Below are 23,040 nucleotides of genomic sequence, written 5' to 3'. Positions count from 1 at the left end.
AATGTGTTGCACTTTGCACCTTGGAGGTCACAGCTTGTATTGTATGTGCTGTAAATGATTGCTCTGAAATGAGGACCAGTCCTGAGATGAGAGAACGAAACAGACCTTTCCACTTAATGAAACTGAGTAACTAAGCATATCTCATCAATTAATTTGGTAAATACAATTATATTTTCAACAGGATTGCTGACTACATTTGCAAAACAAAGAGCCACATTGGAAATAATATACACTATATTGCCAAAAGTATTCACACCCCCATCCAAATAATCTGAATCAGGTGTTCCAATCACTTCCATGGTCACAGGTGCATCAAATCAAGCAATTAGGCATGCAGACTGCTTTTACAAACATTTGTGAAAGAATGGGTCCAACAAATCCAGCCGTGACATTTCCTCGCTCCTAAATAGTCCACAGTCAGCTGTATTATAAGAAAGTGAAAGCGTGTGGGAACGACAGCAAATCAGCCATCAAGTGGTCGGCCACATAAACTGATGGAGCGGAGTCAGTGGATGCTGAGGTGCATAGTGCCAAGAGGTGGGCAACTTTCTGCAGAGTCAATGGCTACAGACCTTCAAACTTCATGTGGCCTTCAGATTAGCTCAAGAACAGTGCTTCAGCAGAGAGTTTTATGGAATGGTTTTCCATGGCTGAGCAGCTGCTTCCAAGCCATACATCACCATGTGCAATGCAAAGCGTGGGATGCAGTGGTGTAAAGCATGCTGCCGCTGGACTCTAGAGCAGTGGAGACGCTTTCTCTGGAGTGACACTGGGTTTGGCGGTTGCCAGGAAAACGATGTCCAACTGCATTGTACCAAGTGTAAAGTTTGGTGGAGTGGGGATTATGGTGTGGGGTTGTCTTTCAGGAGCTGGGCTTGGCCCCTTAGTTCCAGTGAAAGGAACTCTGAATGCTTCAGAACACCAAGACATTTTGGACAATTCCATGCTCCCAACTTTGTGGGAACATTTTGGAGCTGGCCCCTTCCTCTTCCAACATGACTGTGCTCAAAGCAAGGTCCATAAAGACATGGACGACAGAGTCTGGTGTGGATGAACTTGACTGGCCTGCACAGAGTCCTGACCTCAATCTGATAGAACACCTTTGGGATGAATTACAGCGGAGACCGAGAGCCAGGCCTTCTGGTCCAGCATCAATGTGTGACCTCACAAATGTGCTTCTAGAAGAATGGTCAAAAATTCCCATAAACACACTCCTAAACCTTGTGGACAGCCTTTCCAGAAGAGTTGAAGCTGTTATAGCTGCAAAGGGTGGACCGACATCATATTGAACCCTATGGATTAGGAATGGGATGTCACTTACATTCATAGACGAGCCAAGGCAGGTGAGTGAATACTTTTGGCAATATAGTGTAACTTTGTGTTGTTTCCATTAAGTTGGGTAGAATTGTGAGCAATAGACTTAAAAACAATGCTTTAACATCCTGTCTTTTAGTTCCTAGCATAGGCCTAGCTTGCAGCAAAACTGTCTTTCAGGTGTAATGTTTGAAAAAAACCTTAGAAATTAGTCATTTTCATTACCAAACCCAAATGCTTTGTTTGCATAGTCATCGATATGTTCATATTTAGGGAAGATTTATCCAAAGTCACAAAAGATATGTTTTCACAGCTCAGTTTGTAAAAAGAATAAACTGAATCTCTTGAAAATAGTGCCCCTTTGAAGTACTGCATATAATACTACACTAATCCTGTAATTTCAATACAAAATGTGAAAAACCTTCACAAAAACATGTGTGACAATTACTATCTGAAAAACAGAATCAGAAAAATTCTTTTTCTTACTACATAGTATAGTATATAGCAAGGATATTAAAAAATATAGGTAAATAATGTAAGACAATCTTAATTCAGCATTGTGTTTTTGTGAGACACAAACACTTTAATGACAATTAAACTTGGCTACACAGTGGACCGAACGCATTTCCTATGAGACAGCCTGATCCGTTCAGTTCATACACAAGTGATTTCCATGTTACGGACAACAAAAGGTAACCACATTATTAAAGTAGGCTGATGTAGCTTCCATCTATTGTGATGCAATGCCACAGAAATACAGGTAAACATGATGATTAAGTCTCAGGGTCATTAGTCCACCTGGTCTCGTATCCCCAGGACATCAATTTATGGTGGATGTTGTGTTCAGGGACCAGCGATCTCCATGCAGATGCAACTGTTTGCAAACTCCCTCTTCACTGTAAGGCCACCACTGGTGTTGGATCCAAAGAAAAATGTTCTCAGTGGACATTTGATATTGTACGTTTAGACTCTTATTGAAATACAAATTACTGACTAAAGAAAAGTTCTCATCCTCTTTTGTCACCAGAGCTACTATATACTATAGTTTCAATCAGTTAAATATGAATTTATTGTACTGTAGTTGCCACCACCATTGGATTCAGCTGAAGTAAAATAACTAGATAAATTAAACTCAGCTTTTGTGAACTTTGATGAACATATTTGTGTTACTGACTCAGAGCAAAACTCTGTCGGACTGCTACACTTGAGGGAATTGCAAGAACTATAAGAGTGTCTATAATGAAGTATGAAGAGGTCCAATCTAATGTAACCCCACTCTGGAGTGTAAACTGGGCCACAAGATGAAGCAATGTTTGGTTTTACTGATAAAGCACCTTTAAGCACACCATTGAATCATGCAGTGGGGTCATGCATCAACAGGTATGGTACTACATGACATCTGAACAGTTTAGTGACGATATTTGGCAAAGTTTTGACATTATCATGCTGGCAAACTCTTACAGGGACATGCTGTGTACCAACCGTAATAGTCAAAACCAGTGATGTAATAGTTCCTGCTACGGTAGTTTGCTGTACATTTGTAGGGTTTGTAGTGATTGAAAACATGCCTGATGACTGATGGGTAAATAGCGGTCAGTTATAATATTAATGATTAATAATTATTAAAATTATTTACAGAGTAGAATTCCACCCTTAATGTATGTTTATCAAAACAATTTGACAACTTTTTCATATTTGCCATCATGAATTCTGATAAAATTTCCTTCAATACTTCAGGAGGTATGATTATAATTACCTAAATTTGTAGTCATTTTTTGCCTCCTCAATAATTTCCATCAAAATGCAAAAATCCTAATCAGTTTTTAACCACTTCCTTTATTTAAAACTAACTATTGGACTGTCAGCCAATGGCATGCCTGGGATAGAGAAGAGGGAGTGTCCGCTAAGATCCAACCTTAAAATCTTAAGTCACAACAAGAAGTGTGCACTTACTGGTCCACATTGGCGTTAAAGAAGTTTCAGGTTTGTGTTTGTAAGGCAGGACTGCTGAATGAATAATATATCAAACACAGCTCTCTTTTCTCTGTCTGGCTTCAGCGCAACAGTAAACTACAGAGTCACACTTTTCTCTTTCACTTTACTATGTTATTTCCTGATTGTCATGGTAAATATGTCTCTCATTTTAACCATAATACTGGATCAGAACTTACACAAGCCCATGTACATATTTTTGTGTTTTTGTGCATCAATGCAATTTATGGAACTGTAGGCTTTTACCCCAAATTTCTCTTTGATCTGCTGTCTGATATTCAGGTAATATCATATGTGGGATGCTTCTTGCAAGTTTTTATCATCTATTCTAACATCAAAATTGATTACTCTATTCTTGTGCTAATAGCTTATGACAGATTTGTGGCTATATGTAAACCGCTGGAGTACAACTCTGTCATGTCTGTACGAAGGACCACTGTGTTAATTAGTCTGTGCTGGTTTATTCCTTTCTGCTTTGAAGTTCTGGTTGTGAGCTTGACGTTAACATTGACGTTATGTGGCAACCGAATGCAAAAGCTTTATTGTGAGAACTGGTCAATTGTTAAACTCTCTTGTGGTTCTACAAAAGCGAACGATATAGTCGGATTGATTGTCATTTCCTTTTACTGCGGCCATGCTCTCTGCATTGCATGCTCTTATACGTGCAGCTTGTGAAGGCAGCTTTAAGATCTAAAGAGTGCAGGAGAAAGTTGGCACAGACATGTTTGCCGCATTTGTTTTGTCTCCTTAATGTCACGATTGTTTTGCTCTATGATGTCATGTATTCTAGGTATGGAACAGCATCTATGTCACAGAATTTAAAGAACTTCATGGCAATATAGTGTCTGGTAATTCCACCTCTCATACACCCTATCATTTATGGAGTAATTCTGACTAAAATTCGACACCGAATGATGTATTTATGTAGGATGGTGCCCCAAAGATTGAAATTAAAAGGCAAAGTTTGGCACCTGTAACTCTTATAATATGTGTGAACATTGCACTTAACTAATAATGGATAAAGGAGAACTGTTCTGGTGTAGCCTCATTTTTGTCAATTTGAACGACAGGAAAAAGAAAATACCTATTTGGAGGTTTGAACCCATATACTTTGGATGAAAATGTTGTGAGAATTGGAAACTTGTAAGCTGCTCCACAGTTAAATAAGAAGGATTTATTTTGTTGCATCTGTCAGTATATTGTTTTATTCTTGACACAACTTTTTCACACACTCCTCGTATGTGTAGTTCATTAAACAAAAGCAAAGACTGGGGAGTATTCAATGTTATGTACTTTATGCATGGATCAGCATCTGTGCCACACAATGTAAAGACCTTAATGACCACACAGTTACTCCTACTTATGCCATTTGTAAACCCTGTTATTTATAGAGTGATCCTTACTAAAAGCTGAAACTGAATCATATATTTGTGCATGATGCCATTGTAAAGATTCAAATTAAAACCACTCTAATATGTGGGATGTGACAGCCCCTGTAAGACTGATGTTGCTTTCTCTCTCGCGCATGACAGAATTTTATGTGACATACAAATGGAAAGTGAGAGAACACAGTCATTAATAATTTCAGTTGTTTAAAATTACATTTTAATGGTATAATCAGTGCACCAAATAAAATTTGAAGACAAAACAATATCACAGTATTCACATGTGATGATTCTTAACCTTTATTAATCCCACAGCGGGGAAATTTACAGTGTACAGCAGCAAATAGAACACTTGAATCAAAGAGAGTGCAGCACACAATGCACACAGTGCATATACATATAAATACAAATATTTTCTTCAGAAGAAGAAAAGAAAGCAGTATTTACAGCAAAATTTTCATGAAATTGCACAGCATCATTATTTTCATTTTTTATTGCACAGTTTGTAAGTGGGTGAACTGAAACTACTGGGAGCAGGCTTGACTGTAAAGTCTGACTGCAGCAGGAAGGAAGGACCCGTGGTATCTCTCCTTTAGACACCTTGGGTGAAGCAGTCTGTCACTGAAGGAGCTGCTCAGTGATCTTACTGTTTCCTGCAGGGGGTGGGAGGTGTCCTCCATGATAGACAGCAGCTTTGTCATCATCCTCCTGTCTCCCACCAGCTCCACAGGATCAAAGGGGGCAGCCCAGGACAGAACTGGCTTTCTTTACCAGTTTGTTTAGTTTCTTCCTCTCTGCAGCCGTGATGCTGCTGCTCCAGCAGACCACTCCATACATGATGCCTGATGTCACCACAGAATCATAGAAAGTCTTCAGAAGTGCTCCCTGCACCCTGAAGGACCTCAGTTTTCTGAGCAGGTGGAGTCTGCTCTGACCTTTTTTGTAAAGTGCGCTGGTGTTAGTAGTCCAGTCTAGTCCAGAACATCACATATAATCCAACACGAGAATGAGACAGAATCAGCCCTGATTAGCAGAGATGCCCAAAAGGTGTTTGATGCAGTCAGAGGTAGAAGTAAGGGAGGATTTGGGAAGAACTTAAAGTTTATAATGATCATCTAGTATGTCATGAAAAAGAAAAAAAGACATCATGAAGCTTGCAACATGCACTTGTTAGATGAAAGGAAGACGCTTGTGTCATGTTCAGCATTTTGACACCAAAACACTGTTAATGACAAATAATTTGAGGACTAATGGGGAGATGAGTCACTAATTAAGTGAAATAAATGAATTGCAGGATATTATACAGTGGTGGGTGACTAACTACCCCAAGTTAGTATTTTAGGGTTAACTCAGGCATGATGTTTGTTGCATTTGTTTTCCTTAAATCTCTGTCTTATACTGCACTGAGGTCCAGGAGGAAGGACATTTTGTTTTCCACTCTGTTCACAGACATGTTTGAAAAACAATAAAACTGAACACACACACCAACTGTTGTGGACTGTGTGCTGCTTTGACTGTAATTATTCAGTAAATATTATAAAACTACAGATGTACAGAGAAACTTTATTCTTGACACTATAAGGTACTGAATTCACTCATTTGAACTGTTTTATTTTAAATGCTTTTTCAAACAATGCAATGGAACACAGTGAGTTTCAAATGACATTCTGAGGTTACAAGACATGGCAACATAGAAAAACATCTCTGATGCATCAGTGATCATTACACTATCAGTACCGAGAGACTGAAAGACACTTCGGAGACAACCTGAAGAACAACCCTTGATCTTACAGAAGACGTAACTTTGGAGGTTCATTCAAGCAAACTGAGAACCAACATGTCGTCTTGGTCCAGCTCAGATCGCTCAGAGGCATCAGGTAAGACCGACTCAACACAGACAAAGTCAATCTATCTGCTCTGACAACAAAATGGATCAAACTGGAAATCTAACTGTTAAACTGTTCCTTAAATGTAACACAGGACAGATCAGCTCTGTGTCACATTCTGTCCAGGCTTTGAGAACAGTAAAAGATCATTTTTAGAAAATCCTGCTATAAACCTTCTCAGTGTTTGTTACTTGAGACCAGTGTTGATTTTCACACTTAACTGCACTGGAGAAAAAAAAATGACCCTCTCAAAACAAGAAAAAAAAGCTTATTTCAAGGAACTTTTACCTTGAAATAAGTGAAAAAAAATCTACCAATAGAACAAGTGAAAAATGGCTTGGTAAGATTTCTTGAAATAAGATATATTTAGAATATTGAGATCTTAAATTTAGCTGGGAAAACTTATTTTAAGCTATATTTTACCAGGATTGTCAACTTTAAGTGTCTTAAAATAAGCCAGACATGCTAAAAAATATGTTTTTATTCAAAAATAGATTTTTGCTTTCATGTCACCTCCTAATTTGAGATATTTTAAACTTATTATTTTTATAGTTTTTTTTGTCCTTTTATTAGATAGTTGTAGTGGAGACAGACAGGAAAGGAGGGAGTAGAGTGGGGGGGAAACACGTAGCAAATGGCCATGGGCAGAAAACAAACCCAGGCCACTGCATCAGGGACCAGCCCCTGTTCGTGGGTCTCCTACTTAACCTGTTGAGCTATCCGGGCACCCTGTACGAAACTTATTTTGAGTTGTATTATAGTGGAACTTCAGTAGAATGTACTTGAAATAAGATTAATTGAAGCATAAAGCGGTATATAGAGGATGGATGAAGCATTTTGAGATATGCCTTCTCACAGTTAGGTAGAAATTCTCGTACTTAATCGTGTTTTGACAGCATTTGGAGGTGTTGTGTTTTAGGGTAAGCCAGCTGTGCCCAAAAGCAGCTGTTTTTAACTCAAAAGTAGACCTTTGCTTTTTAAACATTCATGTTGAGTACAAAATTTAAGATGTATTTTACTTATTTTAGGTTGTATAACAGTGACATGACTCTAGATTTAAGACCACCTTGCCCTTGAAACAAGATTTAAATATGTGACTGAAGCAATTTAACGATATCCGTCCGCATACAGTTGGTTGAAAATACATTTGTTGTAAATATGACCGTGGTTCTTACTGCCTCATTTATAAATAACTCTACACCACGTAAACAAGTCTAGTATTGAAACCAACAATTTATTTTCAAATTTGCATGCAACAAATTAGCAAACTTGACAATATGAACTCATTGGTGATTTTCCAACAGAACGCATTTACTTGAATCAAGTTAAGTTTATTTCTTAAATCAAGCTTGTGTAGCTTCTGCAAATAACACCTCAGCGTGAAAAATGTATGAAAAGTAAAATGACCCTTGTTTCTTGTCAAATACAACTCAAAACTAGATCATTTTAAGATTGTTTGACTTAACAAGATATTAAAGATGCATCGTCTTAAAACGAGTCCCTCCATCTTTCTGAAATTTCACTCAAGTGAATTTATCTTCAATTAAGTAGGATGAGACATTTTGACTAAAAATAAGAGACTTGGTAAGATTTTGCATTTTTGCAGTGTGATCTGAGACCTCTTTTTAATTTCTGCTGTTTTACTAAATACAGAGACAGAAGCTGTGATTGTCCTCAGGAACGGCATCGCCTGGATTGTCCACCCTGAGCAAGAGGTAGGTCTTTGGACTCCTTTTGATCATATTTACCTGCTCAGGTTTTTGACTCCATCACAATGTGTCATCAGAACTCTTAAACAGTTGTCATATGTTTTGGTCCTTCAGATGCCAGAAGACTACACAGCAGCAGGCATGAGAGCAGAGGAATGCAACAAAGGAGACAATCTTCAATCGGAGCTCAGAGTGGACGTTGAGGATCTCGTTAAATGGCTGCTGAATCCTGAAGGGGGACAGAGACTCTCCCCTGACCAGGAGTCAGGCGTCGGGTCTCCTCACGGCACTCTTTCCACCAGATCATCTGTTGAAGTCGACCCAGCCGATTCCAATGAAGACAGCCCCGCAGACCAGTCTGACAGAGTGTCCTGGTCCTGGGCCCCGTACACCTCAGCCTCCTTGACGTCTGTCTGCAGTTCAAATGATGAAACCAACTCCACAGTCTCCTCTGGTCGTCCTAGAAACAAGCTGCTGAAGAGGATCCAAAATTTCTTCGGCAGAATCAGGGCGACTCTTTGTTGCTGCTTCCGTCCCTCTGAGGAGGACTGATTCTATTCTTTTATTTTCTCCATATTACTTTTACTTTACTTTGTTTTGTTGTTACATTGCTTTTACTTCTTTCATTATTTTGTCTTTGTCTCTTTTTTTATTTTTACTTTATTTTGTTACATTGCTTTTACTTTATTTTACTTCTTTCATTAGTTTGTCTTTGTATTGTTTTTTTATTTTACTTTGTTTTGTTGTTACATTGCTTTTAATTTGTTGTTTTACTTCTTTCATTGTTTTACTTTCTTTTATTTCTTACATTAGTTTTGCTTTGTGTCACGGTGAGTGGGGGGTTAACCCAAAATGAGAACACATAGACAGGCAGAGACAGAGCTCAATTAACCGGTTTTAGTAAAAATAACAAGAGCTCAACAACCACAACTGAGGAGCGCAAAAACTAACTAAGGTGAGACTCACAAAAACAGGAAGAGAGGAGGCTGGCAGACTCCTGGATACCGGCAAGTGGCCGGGTTCAGTGGTGCTGGCAAGGGGGTGCCCAGGTCCTTTACAGGTGTAAAGGAGTGGGTCATGTCAGCAGCTTCCACTGAGCAGGGCAGAACTCCAAGGTGGAGTCAGCAGCATGTAGAAGCACAGTTCAGGATCTGGCCCTGAGGAGAGTGGAGAGCCAGGCTTTATGCTGCTGCTGATGGGTGCTGATGTGCTGCAGGTGTGTTGGAGCAGCAGCTGGCCTCAGTCAGCGCTGATCACCAGTCAACACACACAGGCAGGGACTGGGCAGGAGGCCGTGACACTTTGTTATTTTAATTTTACATTTGTTTTACTTTCTTTTATTTGTTGCATTAGTTTTGCTTTTTGATTTTATTGTTTTACTTCACTCATTTCTGTGACTTTACATACTTTTTGTATGTTGCAAAAATAAAGTCTGTTTCATTAAATTGCAAAACATCCATCCATTCTCTATACACCGCTTTATCCTCACTAGGGTCGTGGGGGTGCTGGAGCCTATCCCAGCTGACTCGGGCGAAGGCAGGGGACACCCTGGACAGGTCACCAGTCTGTCGCAGGGCTACATATACAGACAAACAATCACACTCACATTCACACCTACGGGCAATTTAGAGTAATCAATTAGCCTCAGCATATTTTTGGACTGTGGGAGGAAGCCGGAGTGCCCGGAGAAAACCCACGCATGCACAGGGAGAACATGCAAACTCCATGCAGAAAGATCCCAGGCCCAGCCTGGGATTTGAACCAGGGATCTTCTTGCTGCAAGGCGAAAGTGCTAACCACTACGACACTGTGCAGGCCAATTGCAAAACAGCACCTCAGAATATATGCATTACTGCTACAAGTCAACAAGAAAAAAACAGACGTATTGTTCAGAGCAGTGATTCCCAATCAGAGGAAACTCCTGCAGTAGTGAGGAGGTACATGGAAACATCAAGTGTACTCATGTGAAATTGCAGTTTTATAGAAGAACTGAGTGAACCAATGGGAGTACACAATTATTAAAAAAAGACAATTAATGGTGAAAAACTGAATACATGGTGGAAAAAGCTGTCTGGAAGTTTGGCTACCAGCTGAACCTATGAAATAAAAGTTGACAAACAGCTTAAATAGCTGGTGGAGGTTTGGATAAATACTGTAGCAAACAATATTAACAGGTTCAGAAACAAAATGAGAATGAAAGTAAGTAAGAGATGTTCAACTTTATAACTGAATTTAATGCAGAAATAGCCTGAACAAAGCAGTTTGAGTTTAACTGAACAACAATGTCCACTTTCATATTCTGTGGTTTTAAATGTGATTTAAAATGAGTTCAGATGAACACATTTAAACATGTAGCGGTGATGATGAAGGTTCTTGAGTCTAGAAGCAGATCTGACTGTGATTCTCTTTTACAACAACAAAACTTCTCTGACAGATAAAAGCAAACTGACCTGGTGTTACAATTAATGGAAAGAAAAGGTCTAAATTCTATAGCCCATGAAAAACATTTGCAAGGAGTCACAGGATTTTGTGAAGTACGCCACACTTTTGAAGTAAACGGTAAACATTGTGTAATGACTATTGACATGTAGTACTTCCTACTGTAGTGTAGATTGGAAAAATAAATTCCCAGATTATGACGAAAGTGAAGATGAACACTACAATTATTACATTTAACATGCAGTACAGATAAGTTGAAGGAAGAAAACAGTCCTCTCCCCTAAAGGTAAAGTGACGACCGGCAGTGCTTGGAAAACTACATTTGAAGTTCGAAATCTTTCCAGGGTCACTGTCAAATGACCGCTGTTGATGTTGATACTCTAATGTCTCATGTTCACTGTGAGGATCTTCTGAGTGAAGCCAACAGAAGGAAAACATCTGGTTGTGAAGAAGACTGAAATGACGACATCCTCAGTGAACCAGTTGAGTTTAACTTTCACTTATGGGACAGACCAACTCTTTCAACAGTTTATCATTCTCTGTTCATAGCAGTGGCGGCTGGTGATAAAATATTTTTTGGGGGGGCGCACTAGCAGACGGGCATTACAACAAAACAATTACTTGAACATACATTTTGCTCTCCTCTCCATCAGACCAGCAAATTTATCAATGACTTTCTGATTGAAATCTGTCATTTCACAAACAAGTCTCTTTTCCATGGAGAGCATGGCCAAGGCATTCAGCCTTTCCTGGGTCATGGTGTTTCTGAGAAAAGTTTTCACTCTTTTCAAGGTTGAGAAACACCTCTCTGCTTCAGCTGTGGTCATGGGTGTGGTGATCAGGATCCTTAAAATATTGACAGTTTCTGAAAAGACAACTTCAAGATTGTTCTCCATGAACAGCTGGAATAGGTCCAGTGCACCACAGCAGGCTCTGAACTCTACTTTGCTGGAGATGAGACCGCGTTCTGTCTTCAGCTTGCTTCCATTCAGCATTGGGTAGGCCTTCAAAGTGCGTTGCAGTGCCTCTTCAGGAAATGACCCGTGATGTTCTTCAAACCTGTCCCCCGGCAACAAGGTTGCACAGACGAGATGGTCGGTGAAGGAGAAGCGCTCCGTGGTGTGTCCCAGAATGGTGTTGCAGATCTACAGAGAGAAGGATACAAAAACATATAGAGAAAAAATAGATATGAAATGAATATACTTTTGTTGACACTGTTACCCTCTGTTGCTGCATGGTTTTGGAAAAATATCTTGCTATTATTGATTACTGCAATTGTGATATGATTTTTAATATTTTTGAATAATTTTCATTAAACGGATTGTGATTAGATGTTTGTTTGTTTATTTGATAGGGACAGAACAACAAACATTGTGACATTAACCGATGTCGTGTTCATAGGTCAATAGCTGACAGCTAATTCGCAGACCTGATCTCTGCAACATGACAATGACATATTTAAATGCCATATTTCAAAACACATTTCTCCTCTAACAAACATTACAACCTCCAATGAAACATAGACTATGAGATTTCTACAACATAAACTCACCTCTTCTGCAACCCTTTGACGATCCTCTGAACTGAGTGCCCGACGCCTCTTTGCTGTCAGACAGCCACTTCTTTGCTCACCCATATAATGGAGAGAATTTCTGTGAAGGATAAAGAGAAGTCATAATAATAACCACAAAGGGGAAAAGAGATCATGTTGAAAAATGTGATGATCATATTACTGACAGGAATACTTATTACCTGATGTTTTCGATGTCCTGTTCAAACTGCAGGATGCTCACTTTTATGTGGACTGCATCTATGTTCTTCTTCTGGAGCTTGGCATGGAGGAGGTCCACATGTAGCATGATGTGGTGAAAAAGTTCCAGAAAGAACTTAAAGTCCTGATGTTCCAGCAGCATGGCCATGGCTCCTGCCTCTCTGATGGTACTGGCATCAAAGTCACCCGAGTCTCGTATGTTCTCAAAACACTGAATGAGATCCTCCCTGTGCTCAAACAGTGTTGATGGCTCGGCTGTGAAAGTTCCATCTGACATTGCTGGATGTTGGCAGTCTATGGGCCACCATTTTATCAAGAACAGCTGTACGCTTGGGTGATCTGGAAAAAAAGCTGGCAAATCCACCCAGGTCAGAAAAAAAATTCTCACCTTGGAAATGTGAGAGGTGGCCTGCTGCATGATCAGGTTGAGTTGGTGTGCATAGCAGTGGATATAGTGGGCATTTGGGTACACATCTTTGATTTTCCTCTGAACACCTGCAGTGGCACCCCTCATCACACTGGCTCCATCATATGCCTGGCAGATTAGCTTGCTTTTCTGATCCTCAGGAATGATGGCAGCAAGACGCTCTGTTAATGCAGTAGCAATGGACTCAGACGTAGCTGACTGCAGAGGAATGAATTCAAAAAATCTTTCCTGCACACTGTGTTTGTCATCAATGTAGCGTAGTACAAGCACAAGTTGTGACTGTGTTGAAATATCTGTTGTCTCATCTGCCTGGATTGATACAAAAACACTCTTTTGGGCTTCTTTAATCATTTGCTCCCTTGCAACAGACAACATACAGTCCAGGAGCTCATTTTGGACAGTTTTTGAAGTACCCTTAAAAACAGTGGCAGTTTCAAGGTGCTCTTTCAAAGCTCCATCCAGAGAGGCAACAAAATCCACCAACCCACGAAATATCCCAGGGTTAACGGAGCTCTCACTCTCATAGTGGCCACGTAAAGCCAACTCAAAGGTCCCACAAAATTTCACAGTCGATTGTCCTGGACAGTATGTGACGATTTTTTGTCACCTCTTCATTGTGCCTTCTAATGCCAACGCTGTAGCCCTCATCTAGTTGTTCAGCAATGCTAACACGGCCAAAAAAACTGTAGCTTCATGCTGTTGTAAAGGTGGCTACGGCTACCTTCATGCTGTTTGCATTTTTTCAGAGATGTTTCAGGTCTCCGACCCCCGTTGTTGTCTACAGAACTTCAGTACCAACACTTTGAAAAAGCAAGCAGGGAAAGCACTACAGAACATTGCTAACTTCACATCCAGCTAGCAAGCTGTGTTTAGCATAACACAGGCGGGAGAAGCCCCGGGTGTAACTCCGTCCACGGTCACTTGCCTGCTGCTGGATTTGCAAATCAGGTTGCTCTGGTCCTAGCTCCTTTATCCTTTTTTTTCCTCCAGCGAACGCCTCGTAAAAGGATTATTTCGTAAAGAAACAACCGAATTTTCTTTTGCTTCCGCCATCATCTTCTGTCTTGTTGTGGTCTGTCTGTCTCTCTCGTATGTGTCTGTGTACGCTGCCAGGGGTGACTTTGATTGACAGGTATCATGAATCAATCAGATCAGATGAAAAATGACCACCCAAACGCGCTGATTCGCCAGGGACGCAAAGAGCTGCGCCCGGAGGGCAATCTTTAAGTAACCAATTAGAGACCAGTAATAAGTCACATGAAAGCCAAAAGAATGTACATGCACGCTCATTTGGCAGGCGCCCCTCGCTATGGGGATGGCCCAAAAACGTCACTTCCGTGTCCTACCAAACCAATGATATAATGGTGCTGTGTTGTGTCTCCTGTTGCAACAATAGAAATTATGTAAATAAAACGATATCTTTCTACCGCTTTCCTCTGGACAAAAAGGAGAAGAGAAGATGGCTGACACTGATAAGGTAAGTCGGATTTCTAATCTTAGAAAATACATTTAGCGCTGGGAGCTAACGTGCGCTAGCTAGTATTAGCCGCTTGAATCATGTTATCTTTTTGTGTTACGAGGAGTGTTTGGGCCACATTACAAAAGAAACTAAAAGTGGTCGAGATTAAAGTCTCTGATAATAAGTTTATACTTTTAATTTATAAGAATAAAGTCTGCTGAGGGAGACTTTTGTCCCAGTTTTGGGGACTTGGACTTGTTTGACCAATCTGCCCAAAATACTCGACTTGACTAGGATATGGGTCTATGTGACTTGGATTTAATTGAGTCCAATACTTGGACTGACTTGCTAAAAATGTTTGGCTAAGATTATTTTAACTGTTATGCATTCATGATTAGTGTAAAGAGATGCATAGTTATTTACATATGCAAATTAGCCATGTGCTCCCTGCACAAGTTAGCGCTAGAGTGTGCTGCTGGGAATCTTTCCCTTTTAAACCACCTGCCACTCTGTTTGAGTTGTAAGACCTCGCTTTACCGACTTCGGAAAATCCGCAAAATAAGATGTCACAGTGAAAAAGGTGACCGGTTCTTTCGCTACTGCCGTTGTGTTTTCATTCGGTGCTCTGCGGCGTAGGACACGGAAGTGGTCCGTGACGTCACACTCGCCATTCCCATTAAAACGTGTAAAACAACCCCGAAAAAACCCCCAATATGGAATGGAAAGGCTTATAAAAATAAAAATGAGACCCATTGTATGAGTGAACACTGTGCAGATGTGTTAATTACTTTAAATACGTATTTATGTTTACTGTGTCAATTCACCTTATTCAGCTCCGCCCATTTTCCAACGGGCGGGACTTCCTGTTTTGAGTAGCACTTCCGGTAACTCGATCATGCCGGTGTTTACAACTGAGAGAGTGATGTGGGAAGAAACGGAAACCTCTTTAAAAAACAGAAATGGATCAAGTCTGCCGCATCCGTGACTAATTACAGAGTGGGAGGATGACATGAAAAAGTGGCCACAAGTCATGTATGGCGATATTTTTAACTATTTCGTGTTGTCTCTTGGCGTAGAACGCTCGGCTATGAGGAATTATAAGAGCACTGAAGCCTATCAATATTTGCACAGTGGTAAAGTCAGCGCTGTTCTGTTACATCAAGAATGGGAATATACGTTTCTTAAAGCTAATGTCAGCCCGAGTCAGGCTAGTACCTCCACACACATGGCGTGGGTGTTGGTGACAGCTGATGGAGTGGTGGAGACCACGGGATGCTCCTGTATCGCTGGGTTGGGACGGTCCTGCTGTCACACTGCTGCGATATTATGGAAGGTATGTTGATTTGAATAAAACTTTATTTGATTCATGTATATATGATGCGGTTGTGCAAACGGAGGTTGTTATTGTCATTTCTGAAACAGCTCCTGCAGTTTACTGTGTTATTAGCCCTGTCACAAGCTAATGCTAATTCCCTGGAGCAACAAAAAAATGATTCTGACCAAACCGCAGTCATAACAACGTTTTAAAATAGCAGAGAGTATCTTTTTACCTCACTGATGGCACAGCTAGGTCTTTAGTGGAAACTGAATTTTAGTAGAATCGCTGTAGTTGCGCTGACAGTGACCGATGCAAGCTGTGTGTTTACATAGCCATGAGCTGGTCCGCAGCATTCAGATCGAACCTTTCCGTGCTCTAAACAATTCTGAAAGAGAGAAAGCTTCATCTTTCCCCAGTTGTTGTGGCACCCACGGACAGCGCAATTGATGCCAAACATGTTAAAATCGCTTAAAAGAACAGTTAAAAGTAGCTACAGTAGCGAGAGGACTTGATGTTGTTGTAGTGCGAAGACGGTCAACCGGAAGTCAATCTCAAAAATGGCGCCGCCCTGCCTCACTTCCTGAATAAGGTGAATACCTTTTTCACAAAATCTTGATGGGGCGGCGCCCTAGCGCCCCCTATTAACAAGCCTCCACTGTTCTTAATGTTGTAGTGCTGTCAGATTGCATCATACATGATGAATAAAACATGTTGCTTTGGTAAAATTTTCAGTTTTCTGGCTACATTCTGTACACAACTAAAAAGCAGAATACTCGTCCAGTAGGGCAATATAATTCTCCAAATGTTTCAGTATTTGAACAACATTATAACTTAAAATGGCAATCTAAATGATTTTCTTTTAAATTAAAGCCTCTATGTATCAATGACTAATTTATTTTTGCATCATTTAGCTGCAGTACTACGAATTACATGTCTGTTCAGCTACTACTAATGCAAACTAATATTCCCTTTTCTTCTTCTTCTTTTCCTTTCGGCTTTTCCCTTCAGGGGTCGCCACAGCGAATCAATTGCCTCCATCTAACCCTGTCTGCTGCATCCTCTTCTCTCACACCAACTACCTTCATGTCCTCTCTACCGTAGTGATATATAACATTCAACTGATGATATACAAGCTGATTCTTATGAGGTAAACACAGGAAAAATAATGTATTTATCAGTGACTTTAGCAGCTACTGCTATTGTGTACCAGAAACACCTACACAAAACAAGACAACAGACATTTTTGACATTTTTCAGACTTTCAAATCCATGAAATTAGAATCAGTGGTTCCACATAAGGTAGTAAGAATTTATTGAAGGCGTGACAGGTAGAACATATCAGATTTAATCCTCTGACACAGCTCACCTGTTCTCTTTGCCATTGAAGTGTGTGGTGTCATCATGCCAAGGAGCTCTCTAAGAACTTTAGAAATACAAAGAAAGCTGTGGATGCCTGTGTGTCTGGCAAGTGATTTTGAAAGATCTCCAAATTATTTGAAATATATCATTCGGCAGTGAGGAAAATTATAAGTAGAGGAAATAGATTTCAAGCAACTGTCAATGTCTCCAGGAACCCCCCCCCCACCTCCTCCAAGTGCCAGTTCACAACACTGCTCCGTCACAATCCAAACAGTTGCTACATACAAATCCAAAATGGTAGACCACTTCAACAGACACTTTGTCAAAGTTTTGACCTGTGAGGACAATCCTGGTACTCCTACTTGTTCCCCTGTCAATCTAGCATCTTGCACACACTCATCTGCCTCAAGTTTCCCCCCTTCTCTTTTCAGTCAGTACAGGAGTCTGAGGTTCTTGGGGAGCTGCTCCATCTGGGCATTTATAAATCTGCTAGACTGGATGCATTAGATCCACTATGTTTAAAGACAGTACCTCTTGTCATTGCACTGCCTATCTCCTGCATTTTGAATCTGTCTACAAATTGGTGTGTTCCCAAGTGACTGGAAATCTTCTGCTGTCACCCCACTTAGGAGGTGATGACTCAGATTTAAGCTGCCACAGAGAAACAGGTCACCAAGGTGATGTGCCATTTGGAGACTCATAATGTCCTTAACCAGACATAGTTGCATCACCGTTATACTTCAAGTCCTCAATGCCATCATATCTGCCGTTGACAAAAAGGATTTCTGTGTTGCTTCATTTGTTGATCTGGCAAAGAATTTTGACTCTGTGGACCACAAAATACAGCCAGACAAGCTAACAGACATAGGACTTGTTGAGAACTGTCTGGGCTTGGTTCAAGAGTTACTGGTCATCTACAGTCAGAGAGGCTGGAGGGTCTTCTGTCAGATCCCCTGACCCTATCTAAAGGTGTCGCAGCCTACACTATTCAATGTATTCGTCAATACAAATCGCAGTCTGTCCTCTAGTAGCTTCATCAATCTCCTCACACCCAAAGCCTGTACCTCCTTTGACTGCTGCTCTTTTCAGTTTTCCTTAAAACTTTGCTCATTCATTCCACTCTCCCAATTCAAAAATTCAATTCAACCAATAATATAAGACCGTTGCACTTGACTTTTAGCCATTTGCCTCTTTTTGTGTGTCATTGTTTAGAATTGTATTAAAAAGTGAAGAACTGACCTCTGGCTGGTATTCTGTCATCTTTTAGGGTCATTATATGGGATTATAGAAATGAAAGAGATTGTTTTGATTTGTGTGTGTGTGAGTGATGCCTCAGAGGGATGAATATGCAGAAATGTACTGTCACAATGATGAAATACAAATTACGTAATTTCAAAATCTCCAGACAAACGTTCATATGTTTATACCTGACTGGTGTCGTCAGTGGACAGCTGGCCTCAGGGAACAGTGCTCACTACGGCCAGGAGGGAGGACACTGTAGCTGTTGTTTTGAAACAGTTACATGGTGTAATTATGATGGAAAGGGTCAACAGGTCATTAACTTCATCCTCCTCTGAGAGCAATTAATGAAACAACGCCACTCTGGAGACCAGGACTCTGAGACATACTAACAAGCCCTTTACTAAACCTTCCATCCTATTACAAAACTGAAAGAAGTACACAGATTAAACCGCATCAAAGTTTTAATTTCCTTCAGTACAGTTCAGTAACTCAGCTGCTGAATTTTAATTTTGGTATCAGTCTTCTTTAGCCTGGTTAGTCATTAAGGTCAAACTGCAGAACTAATTAACGGTTATTTGCAACACAACTGCATGTAATCAGTACAGTGTCACCATAAACCTCAAACTGGTTGGTAGTTATACAATCGTGCAAATATTGCTATATAAATTTGGACACAACTTCATCTCATGGCTGGGTTCTTACTCATTACGAGATGCTGAACTGTGCAGTTCCATTTGAAGGCAGGAAATTAATTTCACTTTTTCCAAATTTCATAGTGCACTGATGCCTCCCTCATCACTCAAAGAGACAGTTTCAGAGTTTCCCGGGGACCATTTTGAGGTAGAACAACCACACTCCGAATCACACTTATTTTTAGTGTTACAGTGTCTGGTAATTTTCTGGTTGCAAACAAACCTGTCTTTGCTGAGTAAGGAAAACTGAACCATTTGGAATAGTGCCTTTGAAGATCAGATGAGCATAATTTAATCGACAATTAAATTATGCTCATTAAATTAATCACATTCCCCATGTACTTTTGGAGTTACAGTCGCACAAGCTTTTCTTCATTATACTGTGTTTACACAGCAGCTGTAAAGAAAGCAGCTTTAGTGTACATTCAGGCACAGCATAGACTAGTGATTTTAAAAAGTAACATGATTGTTCCATCAGAAGCATGTGGGATGGATGACTAGCAAAATCCATCCATCCATCCATCCATCCATCCATCCATCCATCCATCCATCCATCCATCCATCCATCCATCCATCCATCCATCCATCCATCCATCCATCCATCCGTCCGTCTGTCCATCCATCCATCCATCCATCCATCCATCCATCCATCCATCAATCTGTAATGGGCAGATCAGAGGTTGATTGAGTCCAGCAAATAATGCACTCAAGATGTTCGATTATTTTGATATAAACTTGATATGCTTTAAATATGAAACACTCATCTCATGTGACCTTAAAATGGACATGTTGACTAGGTGTATTGTTTCTTAGAGAACTGCAGCTGCAATAACCATATATTCATGTCAGTTACAATGCATTATAAAAAAAACAACAAAGTTTTTGGAGAAAAAGTCAGCAGAATTGCATAGACAGAAACTTTTCAAGCATTCTGAAGTATAGTCAACCGCACTGATGTCTAGTGGTGTGCTCAACAAACTGCAGCTTTGTTGAAAATATAGTTTTGTATGGCTAATATTTGATACATTTCACACGTATGGATATAAAAGTCCTTTTCATGGTTTCTATCAGGTCTGTTGACTTGTTTTTACACAATGTGTGGGTTCTTGAGTAGTCTCACATAGAAGTAACATTCTGCTACAGGTGAAAGCAACCTTCCTTGTTTGTGTTTCTTTTAAAACAGTCACAGTCTGAATGGGGTAGTACTAAGCCCATGATGCAGCAACAGTGTCCCCTGAAGATAGTAATAGGGGAATTGTGTCTTTATTGTACTTGGAGACTAACACTATACATACTTCCTCACAACATCGGTGCCAAGTGTCCATAATATTAACCATGTTTAGCGTATTGTGTTAGCAAACCAACATGATGTAAATGGAAATATTTGCCATACCCTGAAGCATTTTTGCATGTTTAGACCCAAAAAAGAAGGAATTTTGTAACCCGAAAATTTGAATGAGAACCACAAAACATGAAAACATTATCAATGGGTATAACTTATTCAAAAGGGAAAAATATTTAGATGCAGAAAAAGAAATACATTTTGTTTGTCTTGCACTTATACTCATCAAGCCATAACAGACTGAAAAAAGATGTTTAAAATTCCTTTGACTTGATAATAGAGCAAACAGAAACTTTATTATGATAGATTATGACAACTTATGTCAGTGTCTTTTGCTAATTTCAGTTCAGTATGTCCAGTAGTTGTAGATATTTTAGTCTGGACAGAAGCAGTGGATTGTCTGACATGTATGACGACACTGGCATCCCTTGAGCCATGCTGCTAGTGTGGACAAAAACTTGTACTTCATCTGAAAGCTTGACACGTTCAGTGTAGAAGTTTCCAAAATCTCCAGAGGTGAAGTAACGTGGTGACGTCGAGACGAGCTAAAAGACTGAGAACAGCTTCCAGAGCTCACAGTTGTGGTGTATCTGTGTATAGAGCTTAGCAAAATCCAAATACTGACTACTGAATATGTTTTCTGCTTTTTCTTCATAAAAGTTTTCAGTGGTGCCACTTTTTCAGAACTTTGATAGTAGGTTGTTCAAAAGCAGACATCAGAATAGTTTTTCTTTGCAGCTCTTTGAGTCAGAGAATGGAAAACAGCACTGTCTCTTTTTACTTTAACTTCACCATGTTCATGAGAATCGGACACTACCGTTATGTCGCCTTTGTCTTTTTCCTCCTGTTGTACAGCTTCATTGTTTGTGCTAATGTTCTCATAATATGGATAATACTGCGGGAGAGCACACTGCACAAGCCCATGAATGTGTTTATTGCTTTTCTGTCTGTCAACTCTTTGTATGGTTCTGCTGGTTTCTTCCCCAGATTCCTCATGGACCTCCTGTCTGATACTCATTTAATCTCACGTCCTGCTTGTTTCACTCAGATTTATATTATTTACACATATGCTTCCAATGAACTGACCATCCTGAGCATCATGGCTTATGACAGATATGTTGCTGTGTGTCATCCTTTACACTATCACAGAAAGATGACTTATAAAACTGTCTACAGTTTGGCATTTTTTGCTTGGGTCTTACCAGCCTGTTACCTTTCAATAAGCATACATATGATTGTCAGGCTTCCTTTATGTGGCAACAAAATAGAGAAGATATACTGTGCCAGTTGGAATATTGTAAAATTGTCATGTGTTTCTGCTGCTGTTAGCAATATTGGTGCTATGCTGGGAGCCGTAGCTATAGCCGTCCTTCCTTTTGGTTTTATCTTGTACACTTATCTCCGAATTGTGCTTGCTTGTTGGAAAAACTCATCAGAGGTCAGAGGAAAAGTGTTACAGAGTTGTCTTCCGCATGTTATTTCCTTTGTTGTTTATTCTGTCACTTCATTTAGTGATACAGCTCTGAGCCGGCAAAACCTTCAAAAGGTTAATCCATTTGTTGCTGTAATTCTGTCAATAGAATTCATCATCATTCCTCCATTTGTGAATCCTCTTGTGTATGGACTTAAAGTGTCAGAGATTAGAAGACACATTTTCAGGACTTTATGCTCAAAACCCAGAAGTAAAAAGATTTCCTGCAGACCTTTAAGAGACTCAACAAATGTGTTGCAAACATTTTGTGCTGTGAATGAAACATCTACAGAGCAAAATGATGCATAAAACCCATGAATGATATCTGAGGCAGAGTATCTGATGAAATCATTAATTTGACTTGAATAATATGATAATGGACTTGTTGACATGCCGTATATAATGACTGTGCAACAGTTACTAATGACTTACTGAGTGAGCATGAACTGTTGCAACTGATGTGAGTTTAATTTTTGATGAACCTTAAATCAGATGTAGTTATAATTCATGTTTAACTTAAATTATGTCCCATACAAATATAGTATTACACTAAAAACAGTACATAAAGTAAACTGATTCTTTCTGATTCTTAAACATCTTTGCAGGTGATGTTTTTTTTTCAGGGTGACAAAAACAAAGCAAAAGGGAAATTTGATCGGATAAAACAGCAGCGTGACTGAGAGTAAATAACTCGGCTATATGTTCCATTCATCTGTTTGTTCATTTCATTTTCTTGTTTTCTGTGTTTTGAGATTCTGAGCAAAGCTTTGCTGCCCATATACACAAGATGGACAGTAACCTCTCGCTCTTAAGTGTTGCAATGGCCACTTCTGCTTTGAATATATTAGATATTTAAAAGGATAATTTCTGTTAGCAAGAATGTTATTGTTGTGTTTTTTGACGACTGGATAGCCAAAATGCTATTATGCAGGGAGAAACCTGAAGACCAGAAGTTGATGTTTTGAGCTGCAGAATAGGAAACAGTAAAACCTAAATCTCCTTGTGCAGGTGTATGTACAATATACAGTTCAGCCAAACTCCAGTCATGATAATGATGCCCAAATCATTATATAGTCTTTTGCTATAGTTTGTTATGAGGGGCCGTACAAGACTTAATTCATTCTCGTCCTCTCACACACGTTTTCTCTCATACTCACATACATTCTCCTGTGACACACATATATTTTCACTCTCTTACACGCATACATTCTCCTCTCACACACATACATTCTCC

General features: G+C 39.8%; 2 protein-coding genes, 1 long non-coding RNA gene and 1 pseudogene across 4 annotated transcripts in view; 3 read left to right on the top strand and 1 right to left on the bottom strand.

The window, feature by feature from the left end:
• The first annotated feature begins 3,325 nt into the window (after nucleotides 1-3,325).
• LOC110966442 (olfactory receptor 2A12-like) lies at nucleotides 3,326-4,283 on the top strand (annotated as a pseudogene).
• A 6,216-nt stretch (nucleotides 4,284-10,499) lies between these two features.
• LOC127537018 (zinc finger MYM-type protein 1-like) lies at nucleotides 10,500-16,264 on the bottom strand. Of its 2 annotated transcripts, XM_051958589.1 has the most exons (4): nucleotides 15,933-16,264; nucleotides 12,478-13,084; nucleotides 12,278-12,377; nucleotides 10,500-11,870 (listed from the first exon to the last, which is right to left on the bottom strand). In XM_051958589.1, exons 2-4 carry the CDS (start codon nucleotides 13,008-13,010, stop codon nucleotides 11,343-11,345), a joined length of 1,161 nt encoding a protein of 386 aa, XP_051814549.1. In that variant the 5' UTR covers nucleotides 13,011-13,084; nucleotides 15,933-16,264; the 3' UTR covers nucleotides 10,500-11,342. The 2 variants fall into 2 exon arrangements, with proteins under 2 accessions (XP_051814549.1, XP_051814548.1); XM_051958588.1 differs by having other exon boundaries at nucleotides 12,478-16,264.
• The window catches only part of LOC127537019 (uncharacterized), a 32,492-nt gene continuing 25,052 nt past the window's right edge, over nucleotides 15,601-23,040 (top strand). Inside the window, exons 1-2 of the long non-coding RNA XR_007946298.1 lie at nucleotides 15,601-15,715; nucleotides 16,709-16,847. This is a non-coding gene — a long non-coding RNA (uncharacterized LOC127537019). The remainder of the gene's footprint in view (nucleotides 15,716-16,708; nucleotides 16,848-23,040) is intronic.
• LOC110947181 (olfactory receptor 10J4-like) lies at nucleotides 20,555-22,928 on the top strand. The gene has a single exon (XM_022188630.2). The coding sequence runs from the start codon at nucleotides 21,090-21,092 to the stop codon at nucleotides 22,113-22,115; it is 1,026 nt and encodes a 341-aa protein (XP_022044322.2). The 5' UTR covers nucleotides 20,555-21,089; the 3' UTR covers nucleotides 22,116-22,928.

This window comes from Acanthochromis polyacanthus, chromosome 14, assembly GCF_021347895.1.
Source record: "Acanthochromis polyacanthus isolate Apoly-LR-REF ecotype Palm Island chromosome 14, KAUST_Apoly_ChrSc, whole genome shotgun sequence".
NCBI lineage: Eukaryota > Metazoa > Chordata > Actinopteri > Pomacentridae > Acanthochromis > Acanthochromis polyacanthus.
The sequence above is the reverse complement of the archived record's forward strand: the minus strand, read 5'-3'. Positions and strand labels throughout refer to the sequence as shown.

Coding starts and splice junctions, on each gene's coding strand:
- LOC127537018 (XM_051958588.1), bottom strand. CDS start 13,298: ATGTTGTCTGTTGCAAGGGAGCAAATGATTAAAGAAGCCCAAAAGAGT. Junction 12,378..12,477: donor CAGGACATCGAAAACATCAG/GTAATAAGTATT, acceptor TATCCTTCACAG/AAATTCTCTCCATTATATGG. Junction 11,871..12,277: donor GTCAAAGGGTTGCAGAAGAG/GTGAGTTTATGT, acceptor TTCTCTCTGTAG/ATCTGCAACACCATTCTGGG.
- LOC110947181 (XM_022188630.2), top strand. CDS start 21,090: ATGGAAAACAGCACTGTCTCTTTTTACTTTAACTTCACCATGTTCATG.